General features: G+C 38.9%; 1 protein-coding gene across 2 annotated transcripts in view; it reads left to right on the top strand.

Annotated features, from left to right (window-relative positions):
* acap3a (ArfGAP with coiled-coil, ankyrin repeat and PH domains 3a) overlaps positions 1 to 16619 on the top strand; it is a 118641-nt gene extending 102022 nt beyond the window's left edge. Inside the window, exons 20-26 of one of the 2 annotated variants that reach the window (XM_037541227.1) lie at positions 1196 to 1288; positions 1419 to 1639; positions 3329 to 3438; positions 3522 to 3632; positions 4313 to 4374; positions 13694 to 13796; positions 14302 to 16619. In XM_037541227.1, the coding sequence (XP_037397124.1) occupies positions 1196 to 1288; positions 1419 to 1639; positions 3329 to 3438; positions 3522 to 3632; positions 4313 to 4374; positions 13694 to 13796; positions 14302 to 14308 (707 nt within the window). In that variant the 3' untranslated portion in view covers positions 14309 to 16619. Of the gene's footprint in view, positions 1 to 1186; positions 1289 to 1418; positions 1640 to 3328; positions 3439 to 3521; positions 3633 to 4312; positions 4375 to 13693; positions 13797 to 14301 lie in introns of both variants that reach the window. The other variant, XM_037541226.1, reaches the window with a different exon arrangement.
* Positions 16620 to 17794: the final 1175 nt, after the last annotated feature.

Consider the following 17794-nt stretch of genomic DNA (forward strand, 5'->3'; position numbering starts at 1 on the left):
GCCAAACACAGCTACAGCACATCCCTCTGCGTTTGTTTGAGACCTTATCATTCATTCTCTCAAAGGAGCTAAACATATATATGCAGTGTTGACTGGAGCTCAACTGCACCACATCCACGCTGTACTTTGAGTCCACACTGTACTTTAATTGACGTTTTTCAAAGTTGCTATAGTTCAACACTGTGTGTTCCATTGAGAACATGCTGTGATGCTTGTTTAGGGCAACCTTCTGTTGTCCACAGGTAAAAGATTTCTCACTGGCCATATAATTTAAAGATGTATTTTTGCAAAATATCAAATGTGCACAATTTTTCCTTTATGCTGAGTGTAGTCGATTAGCCAGGACTTATTTGGCATGTAAAGTTTGCTTCTTTTGTTTGTGCACTGAATATATAAGACTAATCTAGCTAATACCCCACTAGTTAGCACTGTGCAAGCTGCATGCCTAAATCATAATACACTTGCTTCCAATCTTAGCAGTTATTAAATAATCTCAAATACACTTACTATGTGCTTTCTGACAATGTATGGGTATTCATAAAGCTGTTGGATATCACAATGAGGATATGAGAAGTGATGAGCCTCAGACAGACTCTGTACAGTACAGACTCTGTCTGTGTGAATCTACAATCAAAAGGCAATAGAAGAACCCTTTATAGCACCCAGATATTATATTGGGTGATATATATATATACATATATCACGTTTAAAGCATTTTTACAGGTTAGTAGATCAGGATAGGGCAGTCTTTCAGTTGTGCTGGAGACTGTGATTCAGTGTCAAGCCCACTGCAGGGAGCTTGCAGGGCCTCTGATTCTTTGTTCCCTGCAATCTAATTACATCACTCTGGCGCTGCAGGGCAGTTTAGTTTGTTCCGTCATCGCAGCCTTTAACAATGTATTTTTGGAAACCCGTCATAATAATAAAAGCTTGTTCCGTCATGCAGCCCTACATAACAATATACAAATACCATAAGTCTATTTGAGATTATTTAACAACTCATTGCAGTTTAAAGCAAGTGATGATTTAGGCATGCACAGTGCTGCTTGGTGTGGTTTGAAGGTTTCCATGACTTGATACACTCACTTTGGCTGATGAAGTACACTTGAAAATGAGTCACTTCAGCCTTTGTGTCCCCAGGTGACTTTTTTTTTTTTTTAACGTGTCCATTTTTGGGCGTTTGTTGGTCCTGCAGGTCTCAGCAGTGACAGTGGTTTGGGCGGCAGCACTGACGGCAGTACTGATGTCCTGCTCTTTGGCTCTGTGGTGGACAGTGTCACAGAGGAAGGTGAGTTATACTGATTCACAGAGGAAAATATCACCGTTTTAACACATTCCACTGCACTGCCTTCTGCTTTATCAACACAAATAAATGAACACAAGCTTTAAACAAACACAAACCAACCACGTCTGTGCAGAGTGTGAGGTGTCAGAGGATTCGAGTGGCGAGGCAGAGCTGGAGCCGGAGGCGTCGGATCCAGAGGACTCGCGTGAGATTCATCCAGGAGCTCTGCTCTATAAGGCCTGTCAAGCTCGTAACTTACCCGTCATGGCTGAAGCGCTGGCTCACGGGGCTGACGTCAACTCCATCAACGAAGAGGATGAGGGCAAGAGCCCCCTCATACAGGCTGTGATTGGAGTGAGTCAGCAAAGCGATTATTTGAAGGGGAATTCTACTGAATTGTCCGCTGAAGTTTGTGAGATGTAAATGTAATGAAATGTAAATAAAGCCATTCGAAGTTGGTGGAGGTGAAATTAAATTTGTTGTAGAGAAACTTGTTTGGATTTCAGTAGTGACAGGAATTAGTGATTGCTAAATGTAGCCATTTTAGCATACAGTTAGTTTTATATCCAATACGATGTTTTTGTATGTAATGTTTAAAATGACAAAATAGTGGGTAATCTGAAAAAATACATTTTCTTTTGCTTCAAACACCAGGTATTTACCTCGCAGCCATTCATGGATTGTGAAAATAGGTATAAATATCATCTCAAAATGATCATAAAACAATGTCTCAGGCATCAGGCAGAGGCACTCTTTATGGGCATTAAATGCTTCAGACACAGCCATTTTATTTACTATTCAGAACCACCAGTGAGCCCACACACGTCTTCTGAGATTATATATAATGAACATTTATGATGGTAAATAGCAGAAAATCTGAAAAAATGTTGTTTTTTTTTGCCTTACAACTCCCTACATGTACATCTCCGCTATGAATGGATTAAATTTTAGGGCAAAACTTTAAAATATCATAAAACAATATCTCAGACATCAGGAAGAGTATTCATAACCATTTTGTGCAATACCTTTTTGTGAGGGAGCTTCAGACATCTGGGTGTCATCACCACCACTGTGAACATTTCTATAAGTTTCTGTAAAATGGAGTGTTTTACATCAAAGTACACTGAATTATTTCATTTATAATTAGTCATGCAGAAAAATCAGTGGATTTAAAGTGATATTTTGACAAAAAATGTAATTTCTATTTTCTCCAGACACCAGATCAGTGTTTGATATTATGATGATGTCTTCCATTCTCAGGCAGAGGGTAATAACAGTAGCACTCCAGTGCTTTTACTCAGTGTCCAGTGCATCTGTAGTGTGTGGTCAGTTACCATTGACAGTAACTGTGATGTGTTTCCCTGCGCATAGAAAAGAAGAGAAAACACACTGACTCACTTATATTGGGATCTAGTGGGCAGTTGTTGAATTCCACTCATATCCCAAGAGTCCTATCCTACTTATAGCATCATTCAAACTGCATGCCTAAATCATTGTACACTTGTCTCAGCTGGGCTTTCTTATGTGGTTTCCAGCACAAATGTCCACTGACTGCTGTAGGAGCAGCAGCGTTGAGGCCTAAAATTTGTCCACACTTCTGTCCATTTAAAAATGATTTAAAGAGATTTTTATCCAACTCTCACTTAAAGCAATACCATACATATATCGCTCCTGTCGGAACAAAACCTTGTATCTCCGTTTTTGTCGTTTTTCAGTTTCTGACATAATTTGAAAATGCTTGTTGGCCTTTACATTGTGTGTAAATTTCATGATGACTGGACAAACAGCCCAAATTGACTTGAAAAAACGTCTGGTTCCATTGACTTAAATCAAAATGAAAGTATGTTTTTTCCTTCTCCTGTAAAGTTGCCATTTTGGAGATACAAGGTTTCTTGCTCTGACAGCAGCGATATGCATGGTTCATTCACAAGTTGCACAAAGTTAAACAATTTCTGTTAGTATTCATTTTGTGCCTTGCTCTATTGCAATGCTGCACATTTTTCTCACCGTAACCAGATTCCATTTTGTCGTTTGCTCCAACAGGGCTCTTTGATAGCGTGCGAGTTCTTGCTGCAAAACGGTGCTGATGTCAACCAAAGAGACCTGAGAGGAAGAGGGCCGCTGCACCATGCCACCTATTTAGGACACACAGGGTGTGTAAATATACAGGTTTCCACACACAGCTTTCTAGTTTAGTACAAGCAGCTGAGCGTGCTTTTGGCTCTGTGTTTTACAGGCAGGTCTGTTTGTTCCTGAAACGAGGCGCTACACAGAATGACGGTGATGATGATGGTCAGGATCCTCTCAGCATCGCAGTGCAGGCTGCTAACGCTGACATCGTCACACTGTAAGTGTTGTGTGACTTTAACGTAGTCTTTTTTGTGGGGATGTGTACAGGTAATGGATCATAACTGGGCTGCTCATTAAACTGCATCAAGGAAAGTCAGGGAGAAAGCATGGCGTCAAAAAGGAAAAGTCACATCAGGCAATATTTTGAGCCTCTAGTGGACTGAAAATCATTTAATGTTTTAATAATTTAACACCCTGTGTTGTACTCCAGTTTTAATTCCACCAGTTTCTCAAGATTCTGCATAATTGTACTGTTTAGATGAACACAGCCATTGAGAGTGGTTTGGTATGAAAAACTGCATTGTAGTTGTAATGTATTTATTAAATGAACAGGGAAGTTTTCTTTGGAGGCTTTTGTGCCAAAATCTTTCCACAAAACTGTATTGCCACTATGCATCAATCATCAGGCAGTGTATTTGCAGCCACTTCATGTCTTAACTTCCTTTGCTGTAGCTTTTAGAGGCATTAAAAGATGTCACCAATCCTGACCTTTCTCTCAAATGGAGCATTTCACATCAAACCACTCTGAACGACTTTCTCATCCATTTAATTACACACAATTTGTTGAAACATTGATGTAATTCCCCTTTTAAATGTTTATGTATTGTGTGTCAAAACTACATTGATTTGATTACCATACTTGGAAACTCTCTCTCTCTCCCTGTCTCGCCTCTCTAGACTCCGTCTGGCGCGCATGAATGAGGAGATGAGGGAATCCGAGGGTCCTTTTGGTCAGCCAGGTCAATATCCCAGCAGCAGCCCCACAGAACAACAGTACAAGAAATGCATACAGGAGTTTATCTGCCTCAACATAGCTGAGTGCTAGATGCCCCAGTGTAGCATATACTCTGTCTCTCTCCCTCTCTCCTGGTTCCCTGCCTCACACACTATCCTCAGTATAGGGAGCAGATGTTTACACCAGGCCCAGCGCTGAGGCAGAATGGGAAATTTGTGTCAGAATGCTGTTGCATATGCATGCAACTTTCTACTAGAATAACTTACCAAGATGTCATTATTAATCGTTTTACCTTGCAGACTGGCTTCTGCTGTAATCAAACCGAGATTCTGAACATCTCTTACCAGTTCAGCTTCTCTTTCAGTCTGCGAAATGACACTTAGCATAAAAAGTGCTGCCAATGTATCAGTTTATGTGTGCTACACATTCCAGCACAGTCAGATGAAAATGAGGCAAAAACACTGATGACATTACAACTCATTATAAGGTGCTATCAGACCTATAAGTGGAAGTCTGGGAGGTTTTAATCAGTACATATTCTGGGGCCTCAGAAGGTTAGATGAAGATGTGATACAACCAATTAAAGACTTAAATAGAGAATTTCTACTCGGTCTGTCCACAACACTATGGGACCAATTGCTCATCCTGCTGCACTCCATACCTTCCTCCCCGTTACTTTCTATCCTGCCTGTTATGATGATCTCTTCCGTTGTCTGGCAGAGGACACTAATAATGAGTCACTTAAAGGAACACGTGTTTTCAACCTAATCACTGTCTGCCGCTTCTGCAGTGTACAGTCAGTTCATTTCATGTAAAGAATAGAACAAAGAATAAAACAATAGAACAGAAAAGAATAGAACGTTTGTCAACTCAAACTGTAATAGAAGTCATATAGAAGTTGGTAAGTCATTCTCTCATATCAGTCAAGACCTGTGTTGTCAGGTTTTGATTACCTCTATATAGCCACATATTCCATTCATTTATTCAAAGGATTCGGCAGCTGCCCAGTGGCTTCTGTTATGAGTTTTGAGCAGTGCTTGAAATATTTGTTGGGTTTGAATATGAGTGTTGGGTTCAGATTTCATGTTCAGGTTTTTATAGCCCATTTGCCCTGCATTCCCCCTGCTTTAGTTTTCCCCTTAATTTATTCTTCCCTCCCCCTTACACCTTTCTTTTACCTAAAAAAAATTAGCACCATGAAGCAGCACGTTATGGAAAGTTTCTCCAGACTAAAAAGTTTTGGGATGCTGTTCAACAGTATTCTTTAATAGAAATGAAACTGTTCAAGCCGTATTTAAACTTGCATACGGCGGCTGATTATTTTATTGTAGCATATTATTTTAGAGTGTTTTTAGCGTGATCTAATGACAGCTGATTTCAACTGTGCTATCCTGTCAGATTTCATTTGGCACTTTGGGCGATGAAAGTCCTGTTTCGGGTCAGTTTTGAACAGAACACTTGTAATCGGGTCAATTTGGGACTCGGAATTTAAAGATGTGGATCGACTCAGGCTTGGACCAAATTTCTGATATAGCTGATGATATAGCTCCGGTCAGGACAGGCTTAGAAAATTCTCGGGCTCTGCTTGGGTTCGAGCCAAAATTTCAGTCCTGATTAAAGCTCTAGTTTGAAGACAACAGGTTTTCTGTTCTTTTCTACATACAAGGAACAATTGAAAATATGCGGCAGATACATATTAGGTTGAAAAACACCGGAATGTTCCTTTAACACTTTCTGTTAATCTGTTTCTTTCCATCTCTCAGTCCAGCAGCAAGTTGTTCTTAGTTACAGTGTCTGTTTTCTAAACCTGGTCACACTTCAGACAGTATTCCATTTGAGGCAGCTGTTCTCCATTCGCCTGCATTGTGTTCTAGTGGCATGAGGTAGCTTTAGTACAGTTTGTGAGCAGTGCAATCAGAGATTGGGCCTTGAGGGACTATTCTGCGACATTAAACCCATGAATCTTGGGGGCGTGGGGTAAAAAACTGTGATGAATCAAATATCGTAGACATTGAAAAATACACTAAAACATCTTAGTTGAGACCTAGTAAGTATTTAAAGGAAAAAAGATGATTATGTAGACCTAAAGAGAACTATTATGCACTTTTTTCATGACTTTTTTGTTTGTTTTGGATGGTAACTTGAGATGAGAAATGCTTTGAACAGGATTTTATTACCAAGTACTGCCCAGAGCGATAGTGCAATGATGATTTGAATACAGATGATCTGTATTTTTTTGTATTGTTTTATCGAAACAGTGAAGATAGTATTTTTTTAACTTGACATAATTTGTTAGACGTTGTCGTTTGAAGCACCAAACTCGCACCTGAATGACCTGCTAAATGCATTTCAGCATCATTAAATATCCAAAGCATCCACAACCCACACAAACAGAAAATAAGGCTATTTTCAGGTGTATAAAAATATTAAAACGCTCAACAAACTGGTGGTTTTTAAAATCATGTATGTAGTGTATGTTCATAGTGTATGTACTGTACGTTTCATCTGCATATTTCTGGTACTAGGATGTAAAATGAACAGAATCTGATTTTTATTTGTCTATTTATATTGTCTGTAGTGCATGGGTTGCTGTTGGCCTGGATTTTCAAAACCCTTATTTTGCTTTTGTGCTCCACTGTACCTGAATCTGTGTATATGAATATTTGCTCTGTGGTACAGTTCTCCACACGCAGACTTGAGGCCGAAACTTGAAGATGTTGGTTAGACGAATGGGCCTGCGCTGTGTCTGTGGTCTCTGGACAGAAACAGCATTTTACATCATTTATTTCCCTCTAACTGCTTATGCAATTTCACTATTAATACAGTATACATGGACAGAAATATCCACAGCATGACATCACGAGTGCAGAGGTATGGTAGATGACATCAGATGTGGCCCGAGGCCTTGTGAGCAAGAGCTTTATGCTAATGTAGACTGCTCCATAGTTCAAATGGCAGTTATGTAATCACCTCGGGTCTGGAAGCAGACCATGGCTTTCTATTGGACAGCCCCTTCTTGCTTAGTGTTGTGCCAAACTTGGGGTGGGCATTGTAACGGTATGACATTATCGCACCAATTATTATGCACCAGTGAGGTTTTCTGAGCATATTATAGGTAGTATAGTTTGATCATTACTTCCATAACACTAACCATATGCAGTTTTACTTAAAAAAGTTTAGACGAGACTCCAAGTTGGCGTATCTGCCCAAGATCCTGTAATAATACCAGGAGGTTGCCAGATCGAATCCCACTGATGTAGTATGAAAAGCGGTATATTAAGTGTTGGATTTCTTAATTCCATATTTTTTATTTTTATTTTTTTTTTTCGAAAATTGTAGATTGTTCAGTGGCTGAGATGTAAACAAAATCATTCAGTGGTCTGATGTGAAATACTTGATAGTAGAGTATCTTACCAGCTGATTCCTTTACAGAGGTTGGAATAGGAACCAAGGGTTGGGATGTCTACAACGCAAACATAGCCATTTTATTATTATTAGCCATTTGATTATTTTTCTAAAATAATATTAAAACAGAGGTAAATCTGAAAAACTAAATTGCCTTTAGATGCTATTTTGCTTATAATGAACCTCATATACGTCTCCACCATGAATGGATTTCAAAAATATGTTTTAAAAACAATAAAGCATCATGTTCCATTTTGTCCAAATGTCTGGTTCCTATCACCATTGTGAAGAATTCTGGCTCAGTGAGTTTCTCTGAGAGAACAGAGCAATTTCAAACATGCAGTGCTAATTTTAAACATGCAGTATTTGTTTGAGTTGCGTTGTATTTTGTAAATTTAATTTTGCCATATCACCCATCCCTGCCACAAACCCCGGATTAAGAAAAATTAGAAATGATATTATCCAAAAATCCACTATAATCCCTACTCGTTTGTGACTTTTAAGGCGTAGTAATCAGAGACCACAGACACATTTCCAGGCTCTAAGTTCGATTGGAGAGAACGTGCTGTATACTCTCCACACCAGCTTTGTAACCACTGTTTCTTTAAATTAAGGCTCTAAAAGTTCTTATCAGTAACACAAGGTAAAGAGTGATGTGTTCATGTAGATAATGTTAGCAAGACCGACTAGACTGTTACAGACTAGCTTCTGAAGGTGGGATTTCATAGCTGCTCTTGAAGTTGGTTGGTGTGCCTGTCATTGTTTCTCTGGCCAGTGAACTTTTGTAGCACTTTTGTACAGTTATACATGTTATTTTCTATCAGCAAGCTTAGGCCTCTTTCCTGTGAGGAGACAAAGACTGCGATTAAAATAAACATGCTCGTCAGTTTTCAGAAAGCCTTGAGAGAAACTGTGAGAAAAGCATCATGACCAAAAAAAAAACAACAAGATCGCATCGTTCAACAAAGACTGAGAGTACTGTCTGGACGGGGAAAGTTTTTAGCCTTCTGCTGTAGATAGCTATTAACTGAAGCTAACTCTTCTACTGCTTGCTTTTAACTGTACCGCTGGCGCCGTTTCTGTCCTATTGATTTTGTGTCTTACTACAATCTTGTAAATTATGTTGGACTGTTGTATGAAACTATCTCCTATCTCTTGATTATTCTTCTGTGAACTAACCACTGATACCTGTTCTGTTCAGCTCTGCTTCCTTCTGTCCTTTTTTCTGTCTTCTTAAACACAGAGAAAAAAAGAATGAAAATAAAAACGTGACTGAACTCGTAACCACTTTCTCTGCTTTGTGCCTTTTTTCCTCACTTCTTTCATTCTCTTTAGCTAACGCTGCTGCATTCATGTGCCTGACTAACAGCTTTAACTGCCCATCGCATATCGCAGAGGTAGCACAACACTTCAATTCGTGAACAGAAAAAAATGAGTTTTAATTACTGTACTTTGTAAATCTTTGTTAATCTAGTATTTCTTAGCACTTCCACCAATTTTTCATGTGTAATTCAGTCATTGGGATGTGACCAAAGTCAGTAAGAGTCATTGAAAGTGAGAGATTAACTGACAGACGGGGGACCAGGGGTTGCAATGTCTACAATGCAAATATAGCCATTTTATTCACTGTCCAAAATGAGCAGTGAACCTACACATGAGTTTATATATATAATGTTAATGATGGCAAAACAGTGATAAATATGGAAGAATAAGCTTTTTTGGGTGATGTTTTGCCTACATGTAATGCTCCACATTGAAGGGATACACTTCAAGAGTTCATTAGTAAAGAAAATGGTTCTGTATGGAAAGAAACACTCAAAAACCTTTGCATGATTCGAGGGTTCTCTGCGTCATGAAATGGCTCTTTAGATTGATAATGTGTTGTAGATGATTCTATACAAAAACTTAGAGAACAAAGTCGTAATATCTCGAGAAAAAAGTTGTAACATTTCTAGAAAAAAAGTAATATTTTGAGAATAAAGTCATATTTTGCAAAAAAAATCATATTTTGAGAAAAAAGTCGTGATATTTTTAGAATAAAGTTTAAATATCTTGAGGAAAAAAATAAAGTCATAATATTTTGAGAAAAAAAGTCTAAATTTATTCTATTTATTCTAAATAAACACAGTTTGTTGCGCAGCTGCTTCAGCTGTTTCTTTTACTAGTAGCAGGCTGGTGCTGAGTATTTCTTTATGGGTGAAATGGATATGAAAGTATAACTCCACCCACTCCTCAATGCCCCTTTAACACGAGGAGGTGCTGCCTTCCCTTGCAAAGCCTTGGGCCATAATATTGCGATCTATCTTGGTATTAATACCACTTCAATATCATAATTCTACAACTTTTCTTCTCAAAATATTACTTTTTTCTTGAAATCTGCTTCTTTTGTTATTTGTTTTTTTTGTCGTAGAGAAGCCTGTGGCTGATAGGACATGCCAATAACCAATGATGTCAGCCAGTATAGCTTTGTTTCTACTTTAGATTTTATTTTATACCCCAGAATTTTTTGTAAAACTCTGCTTAACTGATATGATTATCAATTCTCAACTGTCACACAAACAAACAACAAAAAGTACATAAATATTGCAGCACTGGGGGAGGTTTCTGTTTTGGTTGATGTAAATAGGCCTCTGAAGTTGTCTAGTTGTTCTGTAGTTGGCATCATGCCCATATAAGAATCCTAAACTTCTAAGTTTGTTTTCTCTATGACTCTATAAGTTGACACTGTAAATCTAGCAAACTGCTGTGGCAGCACTAGTCTACAGATTGCTTAGCTGACATTATTTTAGAACAGAACTCAAGTTGAATAGCCTTCCCTTTATGCAGTGTTATTTCAGTAGGCAGGAGCAGTAGCCTGCTTGTAACATATATGTAGTATTATCCATATTTCAACTGCTATTGTTATAAGATTCGACAAAAAACCACTAATTGCCAATGTTTTTTTCACTAATAGCACTAAAAACACAGGCTGGCCATATCAGCCAACTGATATATTGGTCAGGCTGTAGCAGCTGCATACCACTATAAATGCAAAACTATGGCTACCTGCCATTTCCACCAGTGGAAATTAGCTTGCAAAAACAAAAGCTGTATGTTGGTACACAGCACAGTTCGCAAATGTCCTAATGCCTTCAGCTGTCCTGCCGTGGAACCCCAAACTGCTAGTGTACTCACTGTCTTACTTTGAAATGGATTTGCCGTCCTGCACTCAGAGTTACTGCGCTAGCCTGCCTCAAACAGTCTGCACTGACTTGTTACTGAAGCCTGAGAAAAGTACACAGGCCAGCAAAAAGTCCAGCCTCATTATTTCCTTCCTGGGCAACCACAGTGTGAGACACAAAGATCTAGTGAATGGATGTGTCATGGAGCTTAATTCTGGGCTTTTGTACCCTCTGCTACTGTGCTGTCTCAAAGCATGACCTCATGTTTCAAGGCAAATTGTGCATTAGCTGAACATAAGATGCACTGTTATAGTTAACATAGTCATTGTGATAAGGAAAGACACTAGTTTACATTACTACTGTTCAGAGTGCTTATAAAAATAAACCACAGCCAGAAGGTATTTTCTTTTTTCAGTATTTCAGAAGCATGAATTATTCATATTTAACAGCTTACTAGAAATGATTTAAAACCTACTTTTAGCTAACTCTAGAGTACTAGCATCATATAATCATTTCATTCATGTAACTACAACAAATTTGGTTTTATGTATGTTGGTCAGTGAATAGTATAGAACGTATTTGCAGAGAATTGACAAAGAAAAAGCCACCATAAAGTATCTTAGTGAGGTGTTGGGCCAAGAGAACAGCTTCAGTACGCCTTGGGATAGGTGCATGTCTCTGGAACTGTACAGGAGGGATGGATCAGTGTTCTCCCTAAAAATATTTCCTCAATTTATGCTTTGATGATGGTGGTAAAGAGCGCTGTCTTAACACATCACTTCAAAATCTCCCATAGGTGTTCAGCTGGGTTGAGATTTGGTGACTGCGAGGGCCACATCCGTTGATTTCTTGATTTTGAGGTGGCTGGTAGGCTGTTGGCAGGAGGGATGATGCAGAAGGTTGTGGGTTCAAATCCCACAAGTTGTGCTATTCCCAGACTGGGCATAGTTAGCAGCAAAATGACTGATATCCTTTATAGGATCGATAAGGAACATCATATTTTTTCACTCATTGAACCATTCAGTGACCCCTCATGCCCTGTCGCTGGGGGTACTGTCATCCTGAAAGTAACCACTTCCATCAGAATAAAAACGTTTCATCGTAGTGTAAAGATGATCTGTTAGAATAACTTTGTATTAATTTGAGGTGACGGTTCACAAGTGGACACAAACCGTGCCAGGAAAATAAACCCCTGGAGCATAGCAAAGCCATCTGACCTTCCTCACTCTAGGGGTCAGGCCTTTCAGGGCTGTACTCTTCTCTTGGTGTGGAGACTTTGGTGAAGGATAACTCATCTGACCAGATCACTGTTGTCTACATCTTTGTAATCAGCATCTGATGAACTCTCAGTGTGCAGCCCCACTATAACAGCCCTCTACATGTAGTTGTGGACGGACTGTTCTTGCTGACACAGTGTGATCATGTCCTGTATTGACATACTCAGTCACCTGGGGAACAGTTGCTGTTTTTGTGTACATATTGCTCTAATTTACGAGCATTGCAGTCACAGAATGTGCTCGTCCTACCACAGATTCCTTAATTGTTTCATGCAGTTTGTCTGTTGAACACATTATGTTCCTCTACCTGTTTATTCAGGAGTTTCCATTAATTTGTCACCCATCTGTACACGTGTACAGAAATATCAACCACCAGGTTTTTTGTGCTTTAACACTTAAGTGTCTAAAAAGTAGACACAGAATTGTGTTTGCAGTCATATGTAAATGTTTGGGCGCACCCGATCCAATTTTGTAAGTAAAAATAAGTTGACACTCTGCAGGGAACTTCTTCTTCTTCTTTCGGCTGCTCCCTTTAGGGATCGCCACAGCGGATCATCTACCTCCATCTTGCCCTATCTACTGCCTCCTCTACTTTCACACCAACCATCTCCATGTCCACCTTCACTACATCCATAAACCTTCTCTGAGGTCTACCTCTTCTCCTTCTACCCAGCAGCTCCATCTCCAACATTCTTTGACCAATATATCCACTATTCCTCCTCAACACATGTCCAAACCATCTCAACCTGGCCTCTCTAGCTTTATCTCCAAACTGCTCCACCTTCACTGTCCCTCTGATCTGCTCATTTCTAATCTTGTCCAGCCTTGTCACTCCCAACGAAAATCTCAGCATCTTCATCTCCGCCACCTCCAGCTCAGCCTCCTGTCTTTTAGACAGAGCCACAGTCTCCAAACCGTACATCATAGCAGGACGCACTACTGTCTTGTAAACCTTCCCTTTCACTCTTGCTGCTATCCTTCTGTCACACATCAGCCCTGACATCCGTCTCCACCCACTCCATCCTGCCTGCACCCTCTTCTTCACCTCTTTTCTACACTGTCCATTGCTCTGGATGGTTGACCCAAGATATTTGAAGTCATCCACCTTTACGACCTCTATTTCTTGCATCTTCACCTTTCCACCTGCCTCCCTCTCATTCCGTCTGTATTCCGTCTGTATACATGTATTCCGTCTTGTCTCTACTGGCAGGGAACAAACTTAAATATAACCATTTTTTTGCACAATTTCTGTTTATTTGCGAAAAGGTCAAATATAAAATGTTCCATAACTGTTGCGTGGGCCACATTTAATGTTTTCCTTTTTTTCCAATATAGTAAATTCCACTAATATCATGTAATTATGAAAAATGTAGAGATATGTGTTTCCACTTCAGCAAAACATATCATTTGACCAGGGGTTGCCCAGAATTTTTCACATGGCTGTATCTTAAACCTCTCGTTGTTTTCCCTCCTGTTTCAGGCGACACCACTTACCTGGACATCTTCCGCGAGTTTTCCCACATGGCATCCCACAACCCAGAGAAGCTGAAGCGGAGAAGCATTCACTTCCGCCACTCATTCAGGTATTCCCACCCGGCTGAAAACACGTCAACAGTGGCTGATTCTAAATGCATTTGACGCTTTCCTAATGGGATCTAAAAGTATTGTAATGGAAGTTTGGGGTTTCTATTGGAAGCCATGGTCACACTTTATTTGGATGGTCCCCTATAGATGCTCTACAGATACTTAAACCATTAATAAACTGATAGATAGGGTTACATTAGGAGTAGATGTAGATTTTGCCTTAAGGTTAAGTTCAGGTTTAGGTTTTAATAGATAGGGATGGGTTTAATAAATAAACTCTTTCACACTGAACTTGGAAGCATTTAATGGATATTTAGTTGAAGGTTACTTATAAACAGATTGAACATTTCCAAAGTATCTACAGTGGACCTTCCAAATAAAGTATTACCGAAACCATTAAACCAAGTGTAATGGTCCTTAGAAAATCCTGCTGCCCACTGCTGTTTCTGACAGGCACTGCTGAGGCTCCATAACTCATATTTCCTTCTGTTTCTTCTCATATAGAGTTTGACAGATGGACTCCTGTGGACTTGGAAACTAAAGAGATTCAACTGATTGCTGTTTCACAGGATAGAATGTTTACAGTTGTTTGAACAGAGATTTTCTGTTTGCAGTGCGTCTATATGCTTACGATTAACTCCACACTGATTGGCCTCTTGAGAGATCATAGAGCTCTGTGGGCAGAATCGTCTTACATTTCTCAGCAAACATGCTGAAGTCAACATTCTTGGCTATGATATGGTTGCGTGCAAAAGTTTGCATGTTTTGTTGATTTGGGAAAAAAAATATGTTAAAGCTACACTATGTAAGATTTGGAGATCTCTCTGGTGGAAATGTGTAATGGGCCGCCACAGGCGGAAGAACATTTTGTAAAGTGGGCTGTGCTTCGGACCCCTTCCCCAGCGGATTAATGATTACGAGCATGTTAAAAAGCATTGAAAAAGAACTCAGTCAAAACTTGGTGAAGGACGTGTGTTCTGTGGATGTAGGAGTCGTAGTTAAGTTCAGTGATACAGCCCTATCCACGGCGCCCGGGGAGCAGTTGGGGGTTAGGTGTCTTGCTCAAGGACACCTCAGTCATGGACTGTCAGCCCTGGGGATCGAACTGGCAACCTTCCTGTCACAGGGCCAGATCCCTAACCTCCAGCCCACGACTGCCCCAACATCATATCTTCATCAGTATAATGCTGAATTTATAACTGAGAGCTAAACACCGAACCAGACCTTCTTTTTGAGGCTTTATGTGATGTTAATGCATAAAGACGTATAACGTGGTCCGAAAAACATCTGTAAAACCTGACCAGCACCTCTGACTTTGAAATTGCTATTTCAGGCTTTACAGGGTATCTTGCAGAAGCACACGCACACCATATTTTAGAGTGCATTTTTTCCATCTGGAATTATTTTACTCCTTTCAATTTTAACAGAAAATCTTACGTAGTGCAACTTTAAAGGAACAGTACAACGAAAACTCACATTTGCGCAGTTCTCTGCTCAGCCCAGATGTAATCAATCAACTCAGACATGTTTGGAGTCCAGCTTTTATTTCTTTAGTTTAGAACTAGGGCTACAAGGCTAATGTTGCTAACAAACACTAGAAATCAATAGTCACCCAAATAGGCCAAATTGCTTCTGTAAAATATGTCACCAAAACTTCTTAAACCACATCCAGGTCTTGATCAAGGTTGCGCAGACTTGCCGATGTGATTCAGTGTACAGCATGACTTACTGAGAGCCATTTCAGGCAACTTCAGGGCTGGTGTTCACATAGTAGGACTGATCTTGGATCATATTCCTCTGCATTTATGACTATCATTGTCACAAATACTGATTCTAGATCGTGCCTACTCCCTTATAAAGACCTGCAAACGGTTTGGGCGAACTGAAAGAAGTTTTAGTGATGTATTTTTACAGAAACAGTTTTGGCTATTTGGGTGACTACTGAGTTCTAGTGTTCATTGGCAATGTTAGCCTCCACTTCTAAACTAAAGAAGCAACTTTAGGCTCAAAACGTTTCGGCCGATCAGCTACATATGGGATAAAACGAAACTGTGTAAATTCGATTTTTTTGCTGAAACATTTCTTTAAATTCAGCAAATAAACAGTAATTGTGCATTAAAATAGGCAGAAGTAAGTTCTCTGTAGAGGATGTTTTAACTTATTTGTCACTTAGAAAACCAGCAAAATATGTCATTTGACCTTGACTTTTCCACACAACCATATGTGAAGCTACATAGACATAAACTGTGCTTTCGTTTTGAATGTTTAAAATGGTTTGAAGGAATGTTTGTACAGCTTTTATGGCTTTATGAGGATCAGCTGGACTTATCCTCTATGTTTCTTCTATGTTGCCTATATTATCATACTTTGTTTTTTGCTTTTTAATATCTTTTAGATTTTAGCCACTTGGAAAGAATAACACTTCAGGAGTTTACAGCTGCATGACTGTAAAATGTTTATGACATTATCTTATCTTTTTCTCAAAACATTTATCATCTTTTCCTACAGAACATACACATTACTGATTTCTTTCTGTTTTATTAGAGAGCGATGGCAGTGAATCCCAATTTATCAGTATTTGGGAAATTTTACTTCAAAACTGTTTTGCCTTCACTTCTGTAAACCGTGCAGTTTAAGTATAGAATGTGTTGTTGAATGATGACTATGCTGGTGTAGTCTTGCATTTGCTTTATGGTAATTCTTTACTGTGTTACCATAAGATATTGTACATGTACAGTACTTTTTAGATGCAAAATGCTAATATATCATGAAATGATGGTATTTTGTAACAAAAGTTGAAATAAAATAGAGAATGCCTCTCAGTGTGTGTTTTTGGTTTATTGCTTGATGCTCGTTTTCTTATTAAGGGGGATTTCTACATAATTCAGTGGTCAGGAATGTAAACAAACGTAAACAAAGTCATTCAAAGGGTTTTTAAAGCGAAATGGGGCATTGTAGAGAAACGTACCCTCTCAGGTGTTACGTGAAGGTGATAGAAACCAGGAGTCATTTTTTATACAAAGCATACTAACATATTTTCAGCCATCGCATTTATGCTATGAAGCTCTTCTTTTACCTCAAACCAAAGGAACTCCGGGTAGTTTGAAATGTGGATTAAACTGATTACACTCTCAAGTTTGTGGAACCAGTTTTTCTTGTGTTTGTTTTGTTTTTTAGCATTGAATGTGTACTGTGACATACTGCTGTAACCCTTACAAAAAAAGAATAAGAAAAAATATGAATATGGTTTTTCTTTCTCCCATTCCTTTTTCCGGTTTAAGCTACACTATATACATTTTGGGGATTTGGAGACCTCTCTGGTGGGAATATGTAATTGCATGCAATGAGCAGAAGATAATTCAGATTCAGATTCCTTTATTGATCCCAGGGGGAAATTTCAGTTGTTACAGTTGCAGCCATTTATGTAAAAATAAACACTTTACTAATAATTTAAGACAATATAGAGAATTTACAGTATGTACACCAGATTTAAGTACTTAAGAATATAGTAAGGTGGCGGTGATTGTGATAGTAATATGAAACATAATGTGAGTTGTGCCTTGGACCCCCTGCAAGTGGATGAATCTGACTTTTGCGAGTGCTTTGAAAGAGTATTCAAAAAAAACTTGGTCAAAACTTGGTGAAGGACGTGTCTTCAGAGGATGTACGTGAATTATCCACTATTGGCATCATATCTTCATCAGTATTATGTATATTTTGCATTTAAGACCTAAACATTAAACTGGACGTTCTTTTTGTACCTGTGTAAGTGGTAGCATATAAAGACTTATGACGTGGTCCAATACACTCAAGATCCACAGAAAACAGGAGAATGGATAAACAAACAGGCCCACCCAATGATGGGGAAATATAAGTAGCCTATGGCAATGACTTATAACTTAACCTTAAAATAGGATCAGTGTTAGTAAAATATTTCAATAATATTAACTTATGAACTTTGAAATACTGGGATGTAGTCTATAGTGCTAAGAGCTTA

This window comes from Pygocentrus nattereri, chromosome 9 (genome assembly GCF_015220715.1).
Source record: "Pygocentrus nattereri isolate fPygNat1 chromosome 9, fPygNat1.pri, whole genome shotgun sequence".
Taxonomy (NCBI): domain Eukaryota; kingdom Metazoa; phylum Chordata; class Actinopteri; order Characiformes; family Serrasalmidae; genus Pygocentrus; species Pygocentrus nattereri.